The sequence below is a fragment of the Cynocephalus volans genome, chromosome 11, assembly GCF_027409185.1.
Source record: "Cynocephalus volans isolate mCynVol1 chromosome 11, mCynVol1.pri, whole genome shotgun sequence".
NCBI classification, from domain to species: Eukaryota; Metazoa; Chordata; class Mammalia; order Dermoptera; family Cynocephalidae; genus Cynocephalus; species Cynocephalus volans.
The window spans coordinates 16,056,936-16,081,479 of NC_084470.1; the positions used below are offsets into that span (position 1 = coordinate 16,056,936).

General features: G+C 35.9%; 1 protein-coding gene across 1 annotated transcript in view; it reads left to right on the plus strand.

Moving 5' to 3' along the window:
- The window catches only part of SLC9A9 (solute carrier family 9 member A9), a 530,630-nt gene that overhangs the window by 132,099 nt on the left and 373,987 nt on the right, over positions 1 to 24,544 (plus strand). The window contains exon 5 of the mRNA XM_063114568.1: positions 3,949 to 4,064. Within this exon, the coding sequence (XP_062970638.1) occupies positions 3,949 to 4,064 (116 nt within the window). The remainder of the gene's footprint in view (positions 1 to 3,948; positions 4,065 to 24,544) is intronic.

A 24,544-nucleotide genomic window follows, 5' to 3' on the forward strand; every position in this document is an offset into this window, starting at 1 on the left:
GCTTTCAAAGAATAGCACTAAGTGGATATTTGTTGAAATCCATGTTTTGGACAATTTTGCTTTTTATGGGGCAGTTTCTGCTTCTGCCTAACCCTGTAACCCAGGCTGTCACTAACCTCAGACCTCTGAGGGACATCTCACTCAGTTTGCCATCTTCAGGGCATTGCATGTAGTGGGCTTCCCCAGATTCCCTTACCCCATCAGACCACATCTGTCCCATATCCTGAGCCATCTGAAGTGCTTTCTGTGAAGTGCTGATAGAAGGTACCACTCTGTGAGAACATGGTGGCTGCTAAGGGGTTCAGTTTTTAGCCTCCCAGTTAATGTATTTGTAACTAATTCTTTTTTATTAGTAATAATGTAGCAGCAATGACAATGGTACCATTTATGAGTGCTTGGCAAATTGGCAAATAGTAGATGCACAGTAGTTATTGGATTACTATAAGTAACAGTAATAATGACACTTGTTATACCAGTTATAATAATGACATCATGAGTTCATACTGGACTGGGCTTTTTTTTTTTTTTTTTTGTATCATCTCAAGGAAGCATCTGGAATTATAGTTATTTTAGATCCAGGAGTTGATTTGAGGTAAATAAGTCATTTACTTTTTTATTTTTTTAAGCAAATTGTGTGCGTGTTTGTGTGGGAGGGAGTGCATGCATGCACCCACACATACATGCTTCTGCTGATTTCAAAAGCAATAAAAAAGCATTATAGAGTTGGTGGTTAAGTGTGTAGACTTTGGTGTACAACTGCCTAAATTCCAATGCAGGTTTGTCACAAGCTAACTCCATGACTTTAGGCAATTTACTTAATCTCTCTGAGTTCTAATTTTCTCATTTGTAAAAAGGGATCATTATAGTACCTAACTTATAAGATTATGAGGATTAAATAACACAATGAATGTCCATTGTTTCTGTAACAGCAATCACAATGTGCATTATTGTTCATTTTCGTTATAGTTGTTTTTTATAAAGAACTAAAAAATTGCAGAAAAGCAAAAAAGAAGAGTCACATTTAATTCCGTTATAGAACACTGGCCTATGTGCTTCTAGTGTCTTTTGTTTATATGTACACCTATGTATACTTAATTTTTATAAAGTTAGAAAGTATTATTTATTAATTTGTTCTAATAATTTATTTTTCTGTGCGCAACATGATTTATTTTTATGTATCACTTTCTACTTTGTTTTATCAGATTGCTTTTCTCAGCGCCGCACTCTCCCGAGTGCGCCACGGGCTCGGCCCTATCAGATTGCTTTTCTATGCAGAGTATATCTTCTCATACCTAGTTTTAATAGTTGCATATTAGTCTATTATCTGTATGTTCTGTAATTTATTCATTGGACATATAGATTGTTTTTAATTTTTTACTTTTACAAATAATAGTAATTTTAAATAATCTAAATACACACCTTTTGGTACCTAGTTTATTAATTTTTTGGTATAAATTTCTAGGAAACCATTTAATGAGCTACAGAATACCAAAAATTTAATTCTTGTATAATAAACTGCCAAATTGGCTTCATAAGGACTTTAATTTCGAGTAATAGTATGTGAGGCTTCTCGTTTTCATGTAATCTTGCCAAGCCTGGGTACATGAATGTTACATACATCTATTTTTTATCTTATCCAATTTAATGGCTTCTGCACAATATAGAGCATGTTATTTTAATTCTGAGCCTCAGATTCCCAACCTGTAAAATTAACTAATGGGTATAGAATTCAAAAATATAGTCACAGTTCATAAAGTGTAGTTCAAATAAGAGAAGGCCGTGGTGAAGTTATGCTAACATTGGAAGAGGCCGAGAGAATGAATATCAAGAAAATTTTCTCTGGTGCTGTTGTGAATGTGCCGAGTGTCCCAGTGCTAATCAGACTTGCAGGCTCCACATCAGAGAGTGATGTGGATAATAGATACAGTTTGAATTTCTTACTATTTTTTGTTGCTGTCCATTCTGCTAGCTGCCAGCTCCATGAGGACAGGGATCTTTGTTTTGTTTGCTGATATATCTTAAGCCCTTAGCACAGAGCCTGACACATAGTAGGGATTCAATAATAAATATTTATTGAACAAATAAATAAGCTGAATGAAGCTATATACCTGTTAAGAGACTGCACACCTGGTGCCCGGCAGTGTTCTGTCCCCTGGATAAATGTGAAGGACCTGCCGTGAATGAGACTCTTCCAGTTCCCATCGCTGTGTCCCACTGGCACAGTCTCTGGCAGATATTCAACACCATCAGCTTGGTTAAGATTCCGCCTCCCCTTCAAGAATCTATACTCTGCAAAGCAGTGTTGGGTCTCCGTGCTCCTACCACTATGGATTGGCTTAATAGTTCAACTCAGAGTGCAGTATTATTTCCAAGTTCTTAGGGATGCTCCATTGCTGTTCCTTTAGACCAGCTGGAACAACCGCTTCATCAGCACAGTTGAGAGTATATTATATGAGATAACATATCATGTAGAATATACAAGTGTTGACCTAGGCAATACAAAGTAGTGGTTAAGAGCCCAGGCTCTGCAGCCAGACCCTCTCAATTCAAATATGGGCTTCACAACTTACTACCTGTGTCACCTTAAACAAATTATTTAATCACATTGTGTTCAGTTTTCTCATCTGTAAAGTGAAAATAATAGTACCTACCTTATAGGATTAATGTGTGGATTAAATAAGATAAAACGTGAAGTAGAAATAGTAAGTAAATGTTACTCTTTTGCCCATTATTATGAGCAGTAATAATGAACTCATTGAGAATTCACTATGTTCTGAACACCAAATGTATATTATCTCAGTTAATCCTTAAAATAAATCTATGAGCTATTGTTGTTATTCCTACCTCATGAATAAGGATATTGAGGCTCAGCAAGTTTTAGTAATTTACCCTAAAATCACAAAGCCGGCAAGTGGCAGAGCCTGGATGTAAATGCACCTGTGTCTGAAATATTGTCATGGAGATATTTTTCTTAACAATTTGAAATATCTGTATTCTTGTTGAAATTATAATTTCTAAACCTGCTTTTTAGCCTTTTCAGCCATACTTACAACCTCAGAATATTTTTTCAAAGAACTAACTTTAAATGCATGTCAGTATTTAAACATCCACCTATTGGTTTGATGGTCTATAGTTTTTGAGGACTTTTACTGTGGTCCTGTTCACCAGTCTCTGTATTTCCTCTACTAGGATTTTAGCAAAATCAATCAGTCAATTAAATAATTAAATACAATTTTAAAACTATAGGGTGACAAATGATACCAAAACAGACAATTTGTGTTCCATGGTGTGAGGATAGTAAGGACATAAATCCTTTTACGATCTTCATAAAAAGAACAGCTTTCCTTGCAAAATCAAAACGTAGCCATTGTAGTACGCATTCTCAACACTTTGTTGCATATGTTCTAACCTAGCAACGATTCTCTATCCAGTGTGGAAGTGTCCTGACACCAGGAGCAGTAGAGACTCATCTGTTGTAAAGTGACTGGTTGACTGAGTGCCCTGAAAATGGCCAATATCCTTCTCACTGAAGTGACACACTTGGATCTGAGCCCTTTCAGATACCTCTAGCAGAAAAAACAAGGAACACTGAAAAGTAATCTGTTTACAGATGTCAACACGGCCACTGTATTTGTGGGCATGATTTGCTGTGCCACATTTGTCAGATTAGCGTTTATGTCCTTGAGATTTATCTTGTTTTTATTAAAATATACTATAAAATGTTCTGTTATCTTTTGCCAGGTGAATGAATTGTGATATTTGGTAAAAGTATCTTTCATAACGAAGAGATTGCATTGTACTGAGAGCAAGCATGGCCAGCATTGGCAGAGTGGTGGTGCTTTGTGTGTGATACTTAGTCGGGAAGCACATTAGAATGTTAGCTATGATAGCATGAGTTTACAAAGGATTCAACTCCATGTTTAAAGATGTTATTTTTCTCCTTAACAGGTTAATTATGTATGGTTTTGTGAAAGCTATGATGTATGCTGGCCAGTTGAAAAATGGAGACTTTCATTTCACTGACTGTTTATTTTTTGGTTCACTGATGTCTGCTACAGATCCAGGTAATTGCTCAAATAATGTTTTTTTCTTTATAGAATCAAACATTAAATTGAATGTCTCTCAAAGACCATCACCTGAGTCTACATAATAATAATTTCTTCTTCCTCTTCACTTACAGTTGACACTTCTCTTAGTAATTGTAAAAAACAAGAAAGAAAAGAAAAAAGAAATGGGTGAATATTCGGGTAGCTCTCAAGAATTTGGTCAGAAAGTAATTTCAGTCGGGGGGAAAGACTTTAAAGTCATTATAGTTTATTTCTCTAGAACATGTAGCCATTTTGAGCTATAGTCCTTAATTCTTTTTATTCAACATATCTTGTCTCCTCTCAAAAATGATCTATTGACTTAAAAATATTTTTTTTAATTGATTACTATAGAACTTTTCAAGCATATCAAAAGTAGGGAGAATAACAGAAATAATTGCCATCTACCCTTCAGCAATTATCAAATATTTATACCCCTTTGCATACACTTCCTCTCATCATGACTGTATTACGTTAAAGAAAATCCCAGACATCATTTTATTTATAAATATTTTGAAAAAGGTTGACTGCCATTATAAAACCTAAAAATATTAACAAACATGCTTTAATAATACCAAGGATCTGGTCTCCATTCAAGTATCCCCAGTTGTTTTATTGTTATTATCATTATTAGTTTGTGTAGCAATTTGTACAAATCAGGGTCCAAAATAGGGCTACACATTACAATTGATGGATATGACTGTTGAATCTCTTTTAATCTGTAAGTTCCCTTTCTATTTCTGTTTTTCTTGTCATTTATTTGTTTTAAAAAAAACAAAAACAAGAGGCCATTTGTCTTGTGGTGGAATTGAATATGGTTCCTTAAAATGCTCTTCTATTCTCGATGGTTCAGTCTGGAGGCTTAATCAGATTCAGGGTCACCTTTGCTGGAGAGATTATGTCAAAGGTGGCACTGTGAGCTCTCCACCATGTCACGTCCAGAGGTGAACCATGAGGAGCGACTCAGCTGTCAGCCTGGGCCATCACATTATTGAATTGCCCCCCTCTGGCAGAGACCACCCGAACACACCGGTAGCTGAACAAGATGGCTTTATTACCCATTGCAATGAGAGACAGAGTACTCATGGTGGGGAAGCAGAGAACATCTCAGTGGGTGCTAGAAAGAACTTATTACAGGACTTGGGTTTATGTTTGGTGACTTTAAAGATGTTGTAAGGAAACAGAACTTTGCTCTGGATTAGATGCTGTCAGGAAGCAGGAGTAATTCCATGACTGGGCATCTTAGTTAAATCTTATCTAGAAGGAGGAAAGACTACATTGAGCCTAAAGCTACAACTGGTGAAGAAGCTGTGGTCACTCTTAATAGCCAGGATAGGGGGATGTTTGGTTAATTTTGTGGTTGGGACAATATTCGTTATTTGTGTTTAGACATGATTATGTAGTAGACCTGTTTTTGTCCTGATCCATCATGGTCAGAGGAGTGACCTTGCCTGATAGCATTCTGTGAAGTTGTTTATGTCCAACAGGAGAACACCATGGCCCAGCTGACAATACCAGGGGCTGCTTTTCTTTTTCTTAGGATGGCTCTGGACCAGCAGTGTTGGTACCAGATGGTAACTTGTTACAAATGCAGAATCTCATGCTCAACTCCAGACTTAGTCAATCAGATACTAGCATTTAACAGTATCCTCAGGTGATTCATATGCACATTACAGTTTGAGAAGTTCTGCATTTTACCTAATGGTTTTAGTACCCATTGATGTTTACTGCTTAATCCAGTGTTCATTAGGGGTTGCAAACTAGTGGTAGGCTAATTCTATCCTGCCTTTTTCATCTACTATGTGGTACTCTCCTTAAAGAAGTAGTTTTCCAGTTCAATTATTTCAATACCCATGGTATAATTTAAATGAAAAAAGCAGGGCAAATGATTGCTTCTTTCTCTTTATTTACTGATTTTCAAAATAATATGTGGTTTCCCTGGGATCCTTTACATGTTACCAATGAGATGGGTTTTTTAAAGTATCATTAGAAACACATGGATTTTTACATAGTTGATATGTTTCAATCTACTGTTGCGATTTTTTTTTTATGATGATCAAAATATTCCATTTTTGACAAGAGGGAGCCTCTTCATGTTTCCCCTGTTCTATGGCTTAAGTGTCCTCCCCAAAACTCATATTGGAATCTTTAAGAGGTGGGGCCTAATGCGAGGTGTTTGGGTCATAGGGGCTCCACCCGCATGGGCAGCTTGGTGCCATGCTGCTGCTAGTGAGTTCTTGTTTGGGGGAGACTGCATTAGTTCTCTGCGGAATGGATTAGTTCCTATGAGAGTGGTTATTATAAAACAAGAAGACCCCCTTCACATGTGTCTGCTTCCCCTTTGGCCTTTGCCATGTTCTGATGCAGCACAAAACCCCTCACCAGAAGCCAGTGCCTTGCCCTTGAACTTCCCAGCCTCCAGAACCATGAGCTAAATAAACCTCTTTCCTTTTAAATTTCCCAGTCTCAGATATTCTGTTATAGCAGCACAAAATGGACCAAGACATCCTTTTGTCATGACATGACACCAATGGTCTTTGATAGGTTTCTTGCTTTGGGGTAGGACTAATCTTCCAGCCTTATCCTGTATGTTTTCTGCACTCTGACTTGGAATCAGCCATTTCTCCAAGGAGCCTTGGTTCTTTCTAAGAGGGACGTTTTTTTAGAGATCGCAATCTGGGCTCTAAGGGTTTTCACTGCAGCCAGATTGGTCATTGTTTCAAGACCACTTTTGTCTTTTAAAGGAGAAATTATCACAAATTCATATTAATATTTTCAGTTCAAATTTATTGTTATAGGGATTTTAATTAACTGCCTTGAATTTTTATTTGCATTTTTATTTTTCTTCTGCCTACTTTTCTTCTTCCTATTACATTATTATAATTTTTTACTTGCTTAAAATATATATTCTCAAAATTATAATACACATATTATTGCTAAAAATATGATAACTGAAAACTGCTAAAGATTTCATTGTGGTTATTTTTAACTTTGGATGTATCCCAGTGGGGATATACAGTTAAAAATCACTCTGTTTTAAAATCACTTGAAATAACTCCTTTGGTTAAGCCACAAGTCAATACACAATATTATTCATTTGTTTCATTTTGCTTTTAAATTTTGTTTTAAAATTAGATTAACTATCACAGGATTCCCAAATGAAAACCACAGAACAAAATTAGAGAAATCTAGCTTCTATCTCTGTCCCCTTTTCCCTAATTTTCCAATCATTTTGATTTTCAGTCTACCTTTCCATTTTTAAATTTAAGCAAATCCACAAACATGCCTACATTATACTATATGCTACTATACACATGGTTCTTCACCTTACTTTTATTTAATCAGCAGTATTTTGGAGATTACTCTATAGCAACGTATAAAGATCTTTCTCTTTCTCTTCAGTAGCTGCAGAGTATTCCATAGTTAATTCAACCAGTCCTCTATTGGTAGACATGTGGGTTCTTTCTTGTCTTTTGCAATTATGAATGATGTTGCAATTAATAACCCTGAAATTGGTAGCTTTTTATATTTTGCCAGTGTTTGTTTTTTGTTTTTTTTTTTTGACAGGGGAGATAGATTTCTAGAAATGGATTAAAGGTAAATGCATTTGTAATTTTCCTAAATGCCAAATTTCTTTCCATAAAGTTTGCACAATTTTCCTTCATACCAGCAGTATATGACAGTACCTGTCCTTCACAGTCTTGTTGATGTAGTAGGCTATCAAATTTTGGATTTGTATCCTCTGGTGGAAGAGGATTTACATCTACCTGTGGTTTGAGTTAGTATTTCTCATTATGAGTAAGGTGAAATATTTGTTAATATGTGTAGGGGACATATGAATTTTTTTCTGAAAACCAACTATTTATAAGATGCCCTTTTCCAGTAGAACTGTTAATCTATACATTTTAAGCTTTAGAAGCCCTTAGTATATTAGGGATATTAACCCTTGGTCTATAATATGTTACAAATATTTTTCTTGGTTTGTCATGTTTTATTTTGCTTATGGTATGAAGGGAGGGAGATAAATGGATGATGTTAATCTGTTTCCTGGAGGAGGATGACATGAAAGTAGGTCTCAGGTTTGGAATCCATGGTCTAGATTAGAGAAGCGGAGCCTGGGTGGTGTACAGGAGTGCGTTGCTCCATCCCTAGGGTTAGGGATGATCTGGTCTACGCTGCTGCTGGAAGATTTCACTCTGCACCCACGCAGCCTCAGGAAAATGCAGAAGGCCCACCAAAGGCTTGGACTCAAGATGTGATATTTTCAGCCCATTGTGATTTTTAGTTAGTTAGGGTTGTTCTCTTGTGCTCTATACCAGCATTCTACCTTTCAGGGTCAGGTCACCATTGTACAAATCTGCAGGTTGTAAAACATTGCGTTCATTGTTTTCTGGTCCCAAGGCTGAAGGCTGAGCTTGTTGCATTCTATTGGTGACTCAGCTGGCTCCAAACACATTTGATTTCTGTTCAAGCTTTGCTTCTTCTGTGGCTGGTAATATCCCTAAGGTTATGTTTACATGACACAGGAAAACTGAATGAAATGAAAAAAATAAATAAATCCAACTTGGTAAGATGGTTATTTATCTGCCTTGTGCAAAACAATGAGATAACTGAATTTTTAAAATACAAAATTGGCTCACAACCATAGAGAGATTCCTAGGAAACAAGTCTGGCAAGGACCAGCTGTGCAACTTTGGGCAACCACTTATCCTCTATAGATTTTATGGCTTCTTGGAGGTGGAAGATACTCGATCTCATCTCCTTCAACCCCTTTATTTTACAGATGAAGAAACTGACTCCTCATCTGTAAAGTGAAATGTTTTGGCTAGAGCTCTAATATCCTTCCAGCTCTAATGTTCCATGATTCTTATTTCTGTGAGGTTAGTTTTTATTTTAAAACAAGCTTTTGTTTTAAAGAAAGTAAAATTCAACCCAAAGCCTGCAACCCAGATATTCTGGGGTGCTAACCTCAGCTCAACAAATGCTACAGATGATCTCATACAGCAGAAACCTGCACATGAACAGGAACATTTAAATTCCCTTCTTTTACTGGGAGCAAATTGTTAAGACATGCTGAACCTACTCTCTGCTAAATTGGTGCAATTTAAGATCTTCAACAACCTTTAAACACCTAGTTAATCTTACCCCACAATTATTCATTTATTGCCTAAATTATTGTGACTCACTAATTTATGAAAGAGAACCTATGCTCTCCAGGTCTGATATTTCTAGGCCTTCTTTAAATTAATTCTTTCCCATCTAGCCTTAGCTAAATCTTAGGGAGGTGTTATTATCCATTCATATTTATCTTTTACAGATACACATTTAGATTTAAATCTAATTCTTCCTGCATGTCTCAGACTCTCCTCAGCCAATTTTTGATGTAGCTCCAGTTAGAATGATTTGCCTATAACTTGATTAATTTTATTTCCTTTTCTTACTGAGGAAGATCTTTCTGATGATGTAAAGGTCATCAGTAGCACTTAACAATGAGGGGACAACTAAAGGCAGGACCCCCCAAAAAGACATGTAGCAGGGTAAGTAACAGGGTAGGGAGAGAAAGAAGTACATAGGGGCTCAATCAATGAGCCAGCTCCAGGGAGAGATAAACAACGTAAGAAAACAAAAGCCCCATAACTGGAAATAGATGATTTAGTTAATAGTCTTCATTTTGCAAAAGGCCAAAGCCTTCCAAGGAGACTCTGACCTCGTTCTACCCTCCTGTCCCTTTCATGACCGAGTTGTGTCCCAGTGTGGTAAGTTTAGACTATCCAAGATAATGCTTTTGATTAATAAGCCTGAGATATTCCTTTATATGGGGTAGGTGAGATAAAGAGGGAGGTCTTTAAGGTGTGTAAGGATATATGGGATCCCGGCAAAGCCATGAGCCTTGCACATCCAGGTTCGTCACTGCCTCAGGGCACTTGCCCTCGTTGCGTTGCTCTCATCTTACCCTCCTCAGATCTTTGCTCAAACACCACCTCCATGAAACCCTTTCTTGCCCATCCTATCGAGAATTATACCCTCTCCCCCCTCAAGTCACCCCAAATCACAAACTTTCCAATCCCCTTTCCTTGTCTTACTTTCTCTGCAGCACTAATCACTATTGTTCTGCTATTTATTTATTTATTTGTCTGCCCCTGTGTGGGAGGGGCTTGCCCCCTCTTATAGATTTTTCCCTATCTTTTCAGTCTTATATTTCAAGTATCAAGAATAGTAGGTTTTCAGTAAGTACTTGTTGAATCAATGGATTAATATGTTTGTGGAAGAGTATGCCAGAGCAAAAGTGAAAGAGGATCTCTTCTCAAATATGAAATATGAACAGTAGAGTATCCTAAGTCACCCTCGGAGATAAGGTAGCTCACGGCCCTGGGAAGGACAGTGACTCGAGATGTGGAGCTCCAAGCACATAACCGAGTGGTGATTCTATTTTCTGTTCTCTGGAAAAGATACATTTGATTAGCACAAAAATATGTGCCTTTTTTCTTGCCCGATCATCTAGCCAATATTTTTTTTTCTCCCCGTTCACTTGGTGGCCAGTGCCTTAACACTTTCCAGAGAGTGCTAAGACATGGTTTGTAGACTTGCAGAAGCTGTTATGATAGTGTATTTTTTTCCAGTTTGGAGGATGTTCAAAATAGTAGCTTCCTTTCGGAAAAGGAAGAACTCAGCACATTACATCAAGTATTAATCACCCAGAAGATGCCAGACACTCATCTTGGTGTTTACAGGACTGAAATTTCCTCCAAGGTCCCCAGGAAGCCACTCATTCAAGCACATGCGGTCTGTGCATTTGCTCACTTCGTCAATTTCCCCATTCCCTATTTAGATTAAAATGTCTTCATTTTATATGATGCAGCTGCATTGAGACTCAAATACAGCTGTACTATTTTGAACTCCAGAAGTATCAGTTTATCCAAAACCAGAAAATAAGTTTTACTTCATAGATTTGCCTAATTTTCTCCCAAGAGAATTAATCTAGGGTGTCCTGGTTAGATAAAGTCAGATAGGGCATACTGTAGAGTCGCTCTGTCCAATGTAGTAGTTACAAGATACATACAGTTATTAAACACTTGAAATGTGACTAGTCCAAATTGATATGTGCTTTAGGTATAAATGCACCCTAGATTTTGAAAACTTAATGTGAACAAAAAGGAAAACATCCCATTAATTTTATATTAATTACACATTGATATGACAGTATTAATTTGAGCTAAATAAGGTATATTATTAAAATTAATTTCACCTGTTTCTATTTACTTTTTTAACATGACCACTGGAAAATTTTAAATTACATATGTGGCTGGCATTATATTTTTAATGGAGAGTACTGCTATAGAGTAATATAGAAATGTAACTGTCATAAGCCAAAAATATGATCCTTAACAGAAAAATTCAAGTAATTTAAAATTGAGTAAAAGAATTAAGCAAGATACAATTTCTGCATAGATTATGCCATTTGGTGAAATGCAGGCAATTTATTTTTATGACATTAAACTAATATGTCTGAAATTTCCTGCCAAAGTCCCTTATCCCAGTCTCATTTTTCTGTTCCAATGCATAATAACCCATAAACCAATTTACACCCATGCATCAGAAGCAAAGCAAAGAGAAAAGAGAGTAAACATCTATATGATTTAAATATTACATTTGTGCCATTTGAACCATAAATACAGTAGCATCTGACTTGGGAAAAGCAGAGTAAATAAGCTCCGTCCAAAGTCTCAATTGTGTTCTCTTCCTTAGGACATAAATAAAAAGTTCCTAAAGCCAGACAATCTCAGAGCTGGTTTTTTTAATGCCCATTACTGTTTCGTTTTTATAGATTGTCGCAAATCCAAGAAACTTGACATTTATGTCATGTTAGCCCTGTTTCAAAGTATTTTGATACATTTAATGTTCCTAAATTGGGTAAATTCAATACCAGAAATAAATATTGATCTAAAAGTAGTAAATAGAGAATACCTGTGTAGCAAGTTGGAAAATACAGTCCATAGCTCTTTTCATCACGTTTAGAATTTAAAAATCTAGTTGATGTAAATTATTACAACTAAACAAGTTAAAACATACAGTGTGTAATAGGATCCATTTCTTTATCTTTATCATCATTAAATAATATAAATATATTATTTATATTATTATTAATTTTTCATATGAAAATTTATAATATTTAATAAATATTTAATATAAATAATTAAATGTTATTTAAGGACTAGATCTAAGAAAGTATCTCAGATGCTTCAAAATGCAAAAGGCCCGTAGACTTTTGCATGGTACATAGTAAATATTTATTGAATAATAAAACAGTCATTGAATATTGATTAAGAACACTATCTGTGGTGTGACACGGGACATGTTTAAATCTTCATTATATCTTACCCGCCTGAGCCTCCATGTCTTCATCTATAAAATGAAGATAATCAGATTACTTTAAAGGTTCTTTATAAGGATTAAATGAGATAAGGCAAGTGTTACTTTTTATTGTTAGATTGTTATCATTCGTCTTTATGCTGTACTAGGATGAGGCTATTTTACCATCCGCATAATACAGTGACACGTGCACATCTTTGCTTGTTTTCCTGGTAATAGTAATGGATTTCCATGAATCCATACTTGGTTAGTGGAATACTCCCTTAACCAACTACATTCATTTGTGAGTTGCTTGGTTAAAACTGAGAGTATAATATATGTAATGTGGTAATTTTGCTTTGGATAAAACATAAACACATTTTTACAATTATTTTCATAAATGAAAGGTAGTAATTTTTAAAAGCAAATCTCAGACATTATCATTTTACCCGCATGTATTTTGGTGTACTTCTTAAAATTACAGACATTGTTCTTACATGATCATGAACCCTCTGTCAAACCTGTACATTTTCCATAATCCATTGATACCATCTAAGACACAGTCCTCATTTAAATGTTCCTCACTTTTACTTTTCTTCTTTAATCAGAACCCAAACAAGTTTTACATGTGACATTTAGTTGTCACATCTTTGCAATCTCTTGTAATCCGGAGCAGTGCTCCCTTCCACCTTTCTTTTTATGCTAATATTGAGGAAATTGGGTCAGTTCTATAGGCGGTCCCACATTCTGGATTTGTCTCCTTCTTATTGAGTCATTTAATTTTTTCTGTATCTCATATTTCTATAAGCGAAAGTCATCTTCAAAGAGTCTTGATTAGCTTTAAGTTCACTTGTTTCTGCCAGAATTCTGCATCAGTGATGCTGTGTAGATCATGTTGCATCGTATCGGAAGTCACAAAGTGACTTTTAGTCATACTAAAAGTCTGAATATTGACTTTTAGTTGATGCTAAGTGTGACCATTGGTTTGGGTGGTGGCAGCCTGATCCCTCCATGTGAATTTCCCCATGAAACTTTTATGTAATGGTTTTATCCATTGATGCTTATTGTATTAGTCCATTTTCTGTTGCTTATAATAGAACACGTGAAACTGGGTAATTTATAAGAAAATGAAATTTATTTCTTACAGTTTTGGAAGCTGGGAAGTCCAATGGGTACATCTGGTGAGAGCCTTCTTCTTGGCGGGGAGTCTCTCCAGAGTGTGTGGTGACTCAGGGTGTCATGTGGCAAGGAGGCAAAGAACACACTAAGGTGCTCACCTGCTCTCCTTAAAAAGCCACAAGTGCCACTCCCATGATAACCCACTAAACCATCAACCATAAATCCATAAGTGCATTAATTCATTCATGAGGACAGAGTTCTCACTGTGAAATCACCTCTTAAAAGCCCCCACTTTTCAAATACCATAGTCAGATTTCCCACCCTCTCAACACTGCTACAATTGGTATCAAGTGTCAATGAGTTTTGGAAGGACATTCAATCTACAGCACTTGTTATCTGAATTTATTAGTTTCACAACAAAAATGGCGATTCTTTTCTAGTTAAATTATTTTTTCCAAATTATTAGCTAGAATGATTCTTGCAGCAAAAATGCCCTGTGTTCTTATTATTTTAAGCCATTCCTTATATCATCTAAATGGAATGTACAGATCTTATCTGAATCCTTAGTCAAATAAAGCAGCCAAAAATAAATTTCTATTTTAAACACACAGTTCTGAACATAAGTACAATACCATCATCATACCTAAAATATTAACAGTAATTTTTGTGCTAGGCAAAATAATTGCTCTCCAAAGATATCCATGCCCTAATCTCCAGACCCTGTGAACATGTTCATGTAAAGCAAAAGAAGATTTACAGATGTGATTAAGTTAAAAACCGTGAGATGTGGAGATTACCCTGGATTACCTGGATGGGCCCAATCTAATCACATAGGTCCCTAAAAGTTGGAGAACATTTTCTGGCTGCAATCAGAGGAAGATGTAACTATGGAAGAAAGACACAGAGAGATATAATGTTGTTGGCTTTGAAGATGTAGCTGGGGGTGGGATGTGGGTGACCTGTAGAAGCTAGAAAAGGCAAGGAAACAGATTCTCCTCTTAAGCCTCCAGAAGCCCTATTAACACCTTGATTTTATCCCAGTGAGACTCATGTTGGACTTCTGACCTACAGAACTATAAGATAATAAATGTGCATTGTTTTAAGCCACTAAGTTTGTAATAATTTGTTATAGCAACAATAAAAAACTGACATAATTTTTAAATGTTATCAAATATATTTTTAAATTAAAAAGTCCCAAATTGGCTCATAAAACTTTTTATAGCTGCTTTCTTTGACCGAGTATCCACACACATAATGTGTACATGTTGCTTTTAGATGATATAAGGAATGATGTAAAATAATAAAATTGTACAATATTTTTGTGGAAGTAGACTTTAGGAATCATTTAATCTAACATCCTTATTTTACAAAAGAGCAAACTAAGGTTTAGAGTTGACTGACTTGGCCCTAGGAAAGTCATTTAAATTTTAACATTTCTATCACTCTAAAAAATTCATGAAGGTCAGCAGTAGATTTAGGGAAAGTGGTGACCTTGGCTTCCTCGCCCTTTCTTACTCCAATCTGTCTGACTTTTTTGCTAAGGCTAAGAGCTGTTGGTTTGCATATGCAACTGAGGTCTGGTGAAGCCTTGTGCTCTGTGCAGTCCCTGCAGAAATAATAGAAACTGAGGTTTCTCTACCATGAACAGCATGAGCACCTAGGTACCAACTTCAGGGAAGTCTTTAAATGCACATTCTAAGCTTTGAATCCTGAAAAAAAGGTTTGGGTTGTAGAAATCTGTGGACCTTGGTGGTAGGAAGGGGAGCAATAGGTTGGCATTGCTCCTGCCTGAGTTAACTTGGTCTCCTTAGTTACTGGGTGAAGGGGTGGCCTCCTCCAGGTGCCTGAAGAGAAGTTCACCTGCTTCTACACCACTGGCTTGCCTCCTGCCATTTACAGGACTGCAATCATGGAGAGTAGTCCAGCAGTTTTAAGGTTCCAGTAAGCCAACAAAGAAAAATAAAAATGCATCAAGACTTTCCAAGAGCCTGAGAGAGGAAGATCAGTGAGAATAATAGAGCACACACCCAGGGAATAAATTCCTGAAGGAGTCAGAAGACAATTTGAACAATCTTATAAGAGATCATATAGGGATGAGAGCAAATAAATTAGTGATTTTCCAAGTAAACAACTGAGTGGATAAAGAAGACAATGGTGCAGTTAAGACCTGAATTAGTAGATGATTAAACCGAAGGAATACTCTCAAAGCACAGAGTAAAATATAAAATGAGCCAAATCATGAAGGAAAGAATAGAAACTTGGAGGATAAATCCAAGAGACATCACATGTGAATAATACCAGTTCCAAGTAGAGAAAAAGGAACAGGTGAAGAATAGGGAATTATTAAACAAATGAGGTGCATCTCTCTAGGCTAATAAAAAGACCTTGTCTGCAGATTAAATCCATCAGAACTCATCCAGTTTCAGGCAGTACTGATGAGAAAATTCTAAAGTACATATCCAGGGAAAATTCCTAAACTACAGGAAAGAAGAGAAAATTTTGCAAGGAGAAAACCAGAGAGAACAATCACCTACAAATAAAAAAGAAACAGACTGCCATTGGAGTTTTCATCTATAACAGTTGGTGTTAGAAAATAGAGAGTGGAGTAATATCTTCAGACTGCAGAAAGAGAAAGTGGAGCTTGAGCATACTATGCCCAGCCCACATATCATTCATCTGTCTGTGTAAAAGAAAGCTATCTGGCGTGGACAAGAATACCTATCTGAGGACAAACTCTAGAAAATAGTGTAACTGAACATCTGAGTCAGTTGTAAATATGAAATTGTTTGATATTGTTGTCACTTGACTTTCTTTGTGTCTGCATTTCCTTGGTGTTTCTCAGCCCATCAACTTATTGGCAAACTTTTTAAAAAAAAATCACTTCTTAAGTGTGCTTTTGTAAACTACATATAAGCGGGTTTTAGTTTTTAACTACTCACAAGATTCTCTTGCTAAAACAAAACAAAACAAACAAACAAAAAAATCAGTTCATATTTACAACTGACTCAGATGTTCAATTACACTATTTTCTAGAGTAGATCAAGTTTTTTTATTTGTTTGTTCATTTTGTTTTATTTTAGCAAGAGAATCTTGTGTCTAGTTAAAAACCAAAACCCACTTATATGTAGTTTGCAAAAATACACTTAAGAAGTGATTTTTTTTTTTTAAAGTTTGCCAGTAAGTTGATGGGCTGAGAAACAACAGGGAAGTGCAAACACAAGGAAAGTCAAGTGACAATAATATCAAACAAGATGTAATTTAGGGTTAAAAGTACTAAATAAGAGTATACAATGTATGATAAGTGGTATAATATGTGGAGAAAATATAACAGTCATAAAATTGTATGCAGCAAAATGTAATTGCTAAGTATATGTTTAAAAATTTTAGAAATGCAAGCAGACTTTGATAAAAATGCAATTGTAGTGGATGCTCTCAATAAAACTCTTGGAATTAGACAGATATAATGGAGAGGTAAAAAGTAAGGAATTCAATAATACAATTAATCAACTTGCTATATGAGATGTTTTATAGTCTTTTAGCACCTTAATCAGTGAAAAACTGCTTTTTGTATTTCCAAGGAAATTTTTAAAAATTCATCTCATATATAGCCACAAAGGAAACATCAACAGATTTTAGGAAGTGTAGAGATTTTACTGGCAACCTCTCTCTTTACAATCTACATAAAATAAATTAATAAAAAGAAAATGAAAGGGCTGGCCCGTGGTTCACTTGAGAGAGTGCAGCGCTGGGAGTGCCGAGGCCACGGGTTCAGATCCTATATGGGGATGGCCGGTGTGCTCACTGGCTGAGCATGATGTGGACAGTACCAAACCAGGGGTTGCGATCCCCTTACTGGTCAAACAAACAAGCAAACAAAAAAAAAAAAGAAAGAAAATGAAAATATCTTAAATTGAAAATTAAGAAGAAATCAAGAGGAAAAGTATTGAATATCTAGAATGCAAAGTAAAGAAGAAACTCTGGACCAATATCTAAGAGATACATGAAAAACCAAAGGAGAATCAGAGGAAGACTTGAAGAATTAAATATGTTATTTAATGCTTTATTAAAGAAGGATAAAATATAGAGGAATTTATAACTTACCATAAGAGATCAGAAAAAGAACAACAAAATAAACCAAGAGACATAAAGAAGATAAAATTAATAAAGACAAATGCCCAGAATAATAAAATGGAAAACAAATAACAACAACAACAACAAAGCAGAAAGATAGGTTCCAAAATTAGTTTGTTGAAACAATCATGAGAATAAATGAGCTTCACTTAGGAGAAAAGAGAAAAAGCAAAAATAGAAAGAACTGGGTAATGGTAAGGAGACCTATCCACAGATAACAAAACAATTAAAATAATATTTCATGCAACTCATTACCAAAAATAAATAAATAAATAAACATTAAAGGAAATTATAAAATGAATGAAAATTTCGAGCTTTCTAAAATCATAGAAGAGATTGGAAAGTTTACATGTTAGTCCATTTCTGTTGCTTATAACAGAAATACCCAAAACTGGGTAATTTATAAAGAAACAATATTTATTGCTTACAGTTTCACAGGCTGGGAGGTCCAAAGTCCAGTGAATACAGTGAAGGCCTTGCTGGTGGGCGGTGACTGTCCACAGAGATGCAGCATGTCACACAGTGAAAATGGCAGGAATGGATAGAGAGAGAGAACTCCTCTCATGCTCTTCTTTTAAAGCCGTCAGAACCATGCCCATGACCACCATCAAAACTTCAATGGATTAATCTGTTCACTAGGGCATGGTTCTCACAGTCTCATAACCTCTTCAAGATCCTACCTTTCAATTACCATAATAGGATTTCCCACACTCTTAACACTGTCACAGTGGGCATTAACTTTCTAAAACATAAAAGTTTGGGGGACACAATTCAATGCATAGCAGGTGATAAAGATCTACCGTTGAAAAGGCATCGTGATTACATGGTTTCATAGATGAATTATATCTAAAGGACAGGGGATTCTGACAAAGTTAAACTATTGCAAGCCACACAGAAACATGAAAATGTTCCCAATTTATTCTAAGACAATGTAATGTTAAAATCAAAATCTGAAAAAAGAACAGAAACAAAATAGGAAATCGTTAAACCAACCCCACTTGTGAAAAACACAGATTTTGTTTGCTGATGTATCACCAATGCCTAGAATCTAACCTGTCTCAGAGGAGACCATCTGCAAATATTTGTCAGATAAATAAATGCATCAAAAGAATAACAACACTAACTAAGCAGAATATTACATGAGAGTAAGAGTGGTCCAGTATCATCAAATCTATCACCATAATCCAATGCATCAATAAATTGAAGGAGAACAAAAGACATGATGATGTTAGTGCAGAAAAGGCATTTGATCATATGCAGCAGCATTACTGGTAAAAATTCTAAATGAAAAGAGAATAAAATGAAATGATTTAAATATGACTCTAAGTATTTACCAAAATCTAATAGCAAATATTATCCTAAATGACAAATTAAAATTGGATAATTCAAAAAGTTTTATTTATAGAAGACTTTTTGCAAAGGTATGATTGTAGAACTATAAGCAATAGTTCAAAAGCCTGGAACTCGGTAGTAGCCAAACAGTTGTCACACCCCGGTCCAAATGGATGAGAGGAGAAAGAATGATCACTAGAACTTGGTGTGGAGTTTGTAACCTTGTGAAGAGCATTAACCTTCTGTTCAGGGACACGTTTGGTTCAAGACAACATTTCAGGGGGAAAAGAGAAGGAAGAAACACCTAGGTTTCCCTTCCTACCCTTCCTCTGGTCTTTTCCTGAGACTCCCCATTGTCCATACTTAATCAGAAGCTATAGGATACGGAAATCTATTGATGTAGTCCATGTGATCATTGTCCCAAAGCAGAGAATGTGTGAAGATCTGGAGGAGCAAATGGAAGATACCGGCACAGAGGTGCTAGCAAATGCAATGATGGAAAAAATGACAAGAACAACAACAATAAAAAATGCCACAGCAAAAGCTGCATACAAGTTGTTTTAGTCTGTTTTGTGTTGCTATAAAGAATACCTGAGACTGGGTAATTTATAAGGAAAAGAGGTTTATTTGGCTTACAATTCTGGGACAGCTGCATCTGGCATGGGCCTCAGGCTGCTTCTACTCATGGTGGAAAGTGGCAGGCAGCTGGCAGGTATAAGCAGATCACATGATGAGAGAGGAAGCAAGAGAGAGAGAAGGTGCCAGGGTCTTTTTAAGCAATGAGCTCTCATGGGAACTAATAGAGTGAGAACTGACTCATTAACTCCCCCTCCCCCAGTGAGAGCATTAATCCATTTATGAGGGATCTGCCCCCATGACTCAATCAGTTTCCAACACTGCCACATTGGAGATCAAATTTCCACATGGGTTTTGGAGGGAACAACACATCCTAACTCCATCACAAGTGGAAATTGAGAAATAAAGACACCATTTCTTTGTCATGTTATTCTATTTTAAAAACTATTAGAATTAAAAAGAAAATTTTGTGAGGTTCCTGGATATAAGAGAAATATACAAAATCCAATCGCTTTTTGAAAAAAATTTATCAGCAAGTGTCTAGAAGTAGAATACAATATCTATATAATCCACAAATATTGGGGACTAATTTTAACAAGAAGGCAAATTATAAAATATTAAGAGATAAAATATAAAGCAAGATATGAACAAATGAAAAGTCATAACATGGTCTAGGCTGGGAATATTTAATTATGGATATACTTTTTTCTTTCTTTGCTCCTAGATTTTTCTCCATAGAGTACTTTTTAAACAATGAAAAATTTTAGTAAGCTATGTGATCTCTATTACTGCTCACAAACCTTCCAGCAGCTTCCATATTTCTCATCCAATTTAAACACATTATCCAAAATAGTTTTGAATGTCAGTCTTAAGTAACAATTCTTCTGAGGCCTTGTATGCCTGAAAATATTTTCATTATGCCCTCACATTTGAACAGCAATTTGGATAGATATAAAACTATAGGTTCAAAATTATTTTTCTTCCCTTATTCCTTCAAATACTTATTTCTCTACATTTTTATTTTACTCTACATCTGGTACTCCTATTATCTATATGTTGTACCTCTATTTTTTATCCCCCATGTCTCTTAACATTTTTAAAGTGTATTTTTATCTCTTCAATCTTTCTTGCTTCCTGCTGTCAGAGTTCCTCAATTAATTTCCCATTTAATTCATTTCTTCAGCTGTTTTTATTATCCTATTCATACCGTCTAATATGTTCTTTCTTCCAAGTGCTATATTTTTATACCTAATATTTTCTTATTTATTTTTATTTTCACTGTTTCTTTAAATATATTTAATACACTTATATAAAAATTCTGAGATGCCTATTCTAACACTTCTGTTTCTGTTTGTTGCTTTATTTTGTAAGTTTCATAACCCTCAGGCTTCTAGTTGTTTTGCCCTGTTTGCTCATGTTCCTTTAGGAGAATCAACTATTCAATATAGTGATATGCATTAGAGAAGGGCCTCAAAACCACAGTTAACACTTTCATTTCCTACCATCGCTCTAGCCCAATGGAGTGACGTTGACCCCAGGAGACATTAGCTGAGGAAACATTTTCTGCTTGTTACAAGTGGGAGAAATGTGCTACTGGCATCTGAGAGGTAGAGGTCAGGGATGCTGCTAAACTTTGACAATGCACAGGACAGCCTCCAACAGCAGGTACTTATCTAGCCTAAAATGTCAATAGTGCCAAGGCTGAAAAACCTTGCCCTAGCCAACTGCTTGGGTCAAGGTTTAAACCTTTAGGGAGAAACAACGTTGGTAATCCACCAGCCTCAGGATTTGTAGGGAAAGAAAATGCCAAAGGCTGCTCAGTCTCTGTCTGCTCTCATCAACTCCTTACCCCAGAAGATCTTTTGCGCTGCCCTGATATCACCCCATGAACACCTGCCCAAGTGTCTAGCCAGTTGTGCATGCTTTATGCAGCATTGAGCTAAGCAATAATTACTCCATGGAAATGCAATTGAGCCAAAAGAGCAGAGTTTAAGCAGTTTTGAGGCTTTTTTTCTTTCTAATTTGTCTCTTCACTGCTGTGGGTAGCTGCCCTTTGCTGGAGGCTACTGCACCATGTTACCACGTCTGCTAGCCTCCTTTCCACGCACAGAAATTCAAGACAGCCTTTCTTCTCCCTGGGGATTCCTCATGGGTTTTGTTATCACTGTTATTTCCAATTCTGCTTTTCTCTATATTCTTTCTTTACCACTGATTTTGGAGTTGGAAGCCAGTAGCCTATGCTAGCTCACCATCTTGGTGACAGGAAGAATGCTTTCATTAAAATGTCACTTTCTCCCAAATCAACATAAAACTTACTGCAATTCCAATGAAAACCTAACACTTGAAAAATTGAAACTAGATAAAATTACCTTAAAGCTTATAAAGTAAAGTAAAAGCATGAGGAGACCTTCCTAATTAGATACAAGAATACATTATAAAGCCATTATAATAAAATTAATATAGTATTGGCCTAGAAATAGAGACAGCAGTAAAATAGAATAGAGGATCCAGAAACGGATCCCAGTAGAAATGAGAAGTTGACAGAGGTGGTCTTTCAAGTCAGTGGAGAAAGGATGCTTTATATAACAAATGGTACGTGAAAAATTTACTGACAATCCGTTTAGAAGATGATAAAATTAAACATACCTAACCATTTACAAAAATACATTTAGAAGAATTAAAATGTGAATGGTAAAATTTAAAAATTCTGCAAGAAACCCTATATGTCTATATTTACAGATTATGGAAATTCTTAACAAAAAAAAAAAAATGTAAAGCCAGAATCCATAATTAAAGAATAGACATGTTTGAGTATATAAAAAGAAAATACTTCTAAATGGAAAAAGATACCATAAATAAAGTCAGTAGATTTAGGCAACACATTAGGGAAAATAATTTAAATAAAGGGGATAGAGTATCACACTCTATTATACAAAGAACACTTTCAAATTGCAGTCTGGCAATAAGCAACTAAAACATGGACAAAAACTATGAAGAGGCAATTCGTAGAAGAGTAAATCCGCTTGGGCCACAAATGGTGAAAAGTTGTTCAAACTCACAAGAAGTCATGGAAATGTAAAATAAAATTACAGCATATAACTTTATCCCTGGCAGTTTGGCAACAATCATAACACCAAGTAACAGGACTTGCTGGCAAGGATGCAGGGAAAAGTGGACTGTTACACATTTCTAGTGGAACTTTAAATCATTAACAGACTTTTGGAAAGCAATTTGGCAATAGCTATTATAACCTAAAATATGCAACCCCTTATGACCCAGAAATCTGCCTCCCAGGAGTCTATCCCACACAAGTAAAAACAATAGTTCTTAAGAATATATGGACAAGGCTATTTATTGCAACATTTTTTTAAGAGGATAGATTGTAGGACATCTACACAATGGGTAGTCATTAAAAAAGATAAATTTGTGCTCTTCCAATTGACTTGAAGATTTTCCAGGAGGCATTGTTGACTATGTAAAGTAAGATGCAGAAAAGTATATATAAAATATTATTCAAATTTTTTTTTAAATGGTCACCCTCACGTATTAATGTACAAATAACTAACCACCATGCCTATGTTTGTGTGTATGTATTAATTGCGCATTGAAGAGTGGGAGTTGTGATGTGTAACCATAGAAACTGCTTTTTCTCTCACTGCCCCGTTAAAAGTATGCTCCGGGACTACTCCTTTCCCACCTGCTGGAAAAAAATCTTTGCTCTTTAAGTTGCAACTGCAAACTCAATTCAGTAATGAACATGTTCAATTCCGTGTAATAATACAAGTTTGGATTTAATTTAAGGTAAGACCTTACCCCACCTTCTCTAGCCTGTGGAAGGCAGGCTGCCTGCTTTGAAAGAACAGGTGTGGTCAAGGTCTTCCCACATGCCTTGTCTGCTCCCTGCTAGATGCAGTTTCTGTCTTCTACAAGGTGGGGGGGTGAAGAGAGGAGACACGTGACTTTTTTATTCGATTGATTGTAAGCCACCCTCATAGCAGCTGGACAGCCATAGCCTATGAGATTCCTCAGGTGAGTTGTCCACTGCGCCCCCAAACTCCATAGGTTACATGTCTGACAGTTGAGGTGAAGTCCCTTTCTATGGTCTTGAGATGAAGGGCAAACAGCCCCAGCCGCCCCACGGGGAAGTGGGGGATTTGCAGCTCACAGGGAGCAAAAGGACCCCCTTCACATGTCTTAACCTCTGAGCTGGAATACCGAGACCATTCCACGCTCTTAATATGGGTGAGAGGTTCAAAAGAGTCATGTGACCAGTTTTCAGATAAGTGCTTTAAAATTGTGCATCACATTATAGAAAATGTTTTTTTATTCTTTGTTCATCAGTTTAAACTTCTGATTTAACGTCTATTACAAATGTGTGTGTGATTATAATAAAGAGAATTTTAGTGTAAAGAGAAATTGGCAGGACTATACTAGATAGTAAAGTTAGGTTACTTGGGAGAGGGAAGATATGAGTTTAAGAGAAGAGGAAATGGGAGAAAGAGAGACATACCAAAAAGAAAAAAGACTATTAAAACAAAGCAAACAAATAAAGAGTATGTGCATTATGACCTCATTTATGCATTTAGATGGAAGCACATCTTGAAAAAGAAAACTTCAAAATTTCATAAAAGTGACAGAATTAACCAGTCACTTTTATGTGTCATGTGAGTAAATCACCATGCAGTGTAATGAGACCTTAAAGAAAAATCTTTAAACTCAATATGATATTGTGCATGCCACGAAGTAAAAAGAAAAATCAATGACTTCTCATATTACATGTAAGTCCCGCATCGTGACTTGCTCTGGCAGCTAAAGTACACTAAGAATTCCACGTGCCTGATGAAGCCCTGAGCCCTGGATGTGGGCTTTCATAAGGAGTCTACTCGCTCATGTTAATTGAATTTAGAAAATTCACTGTGGCATTATTCTGTTTGCAGCCTAAATTAAACGCA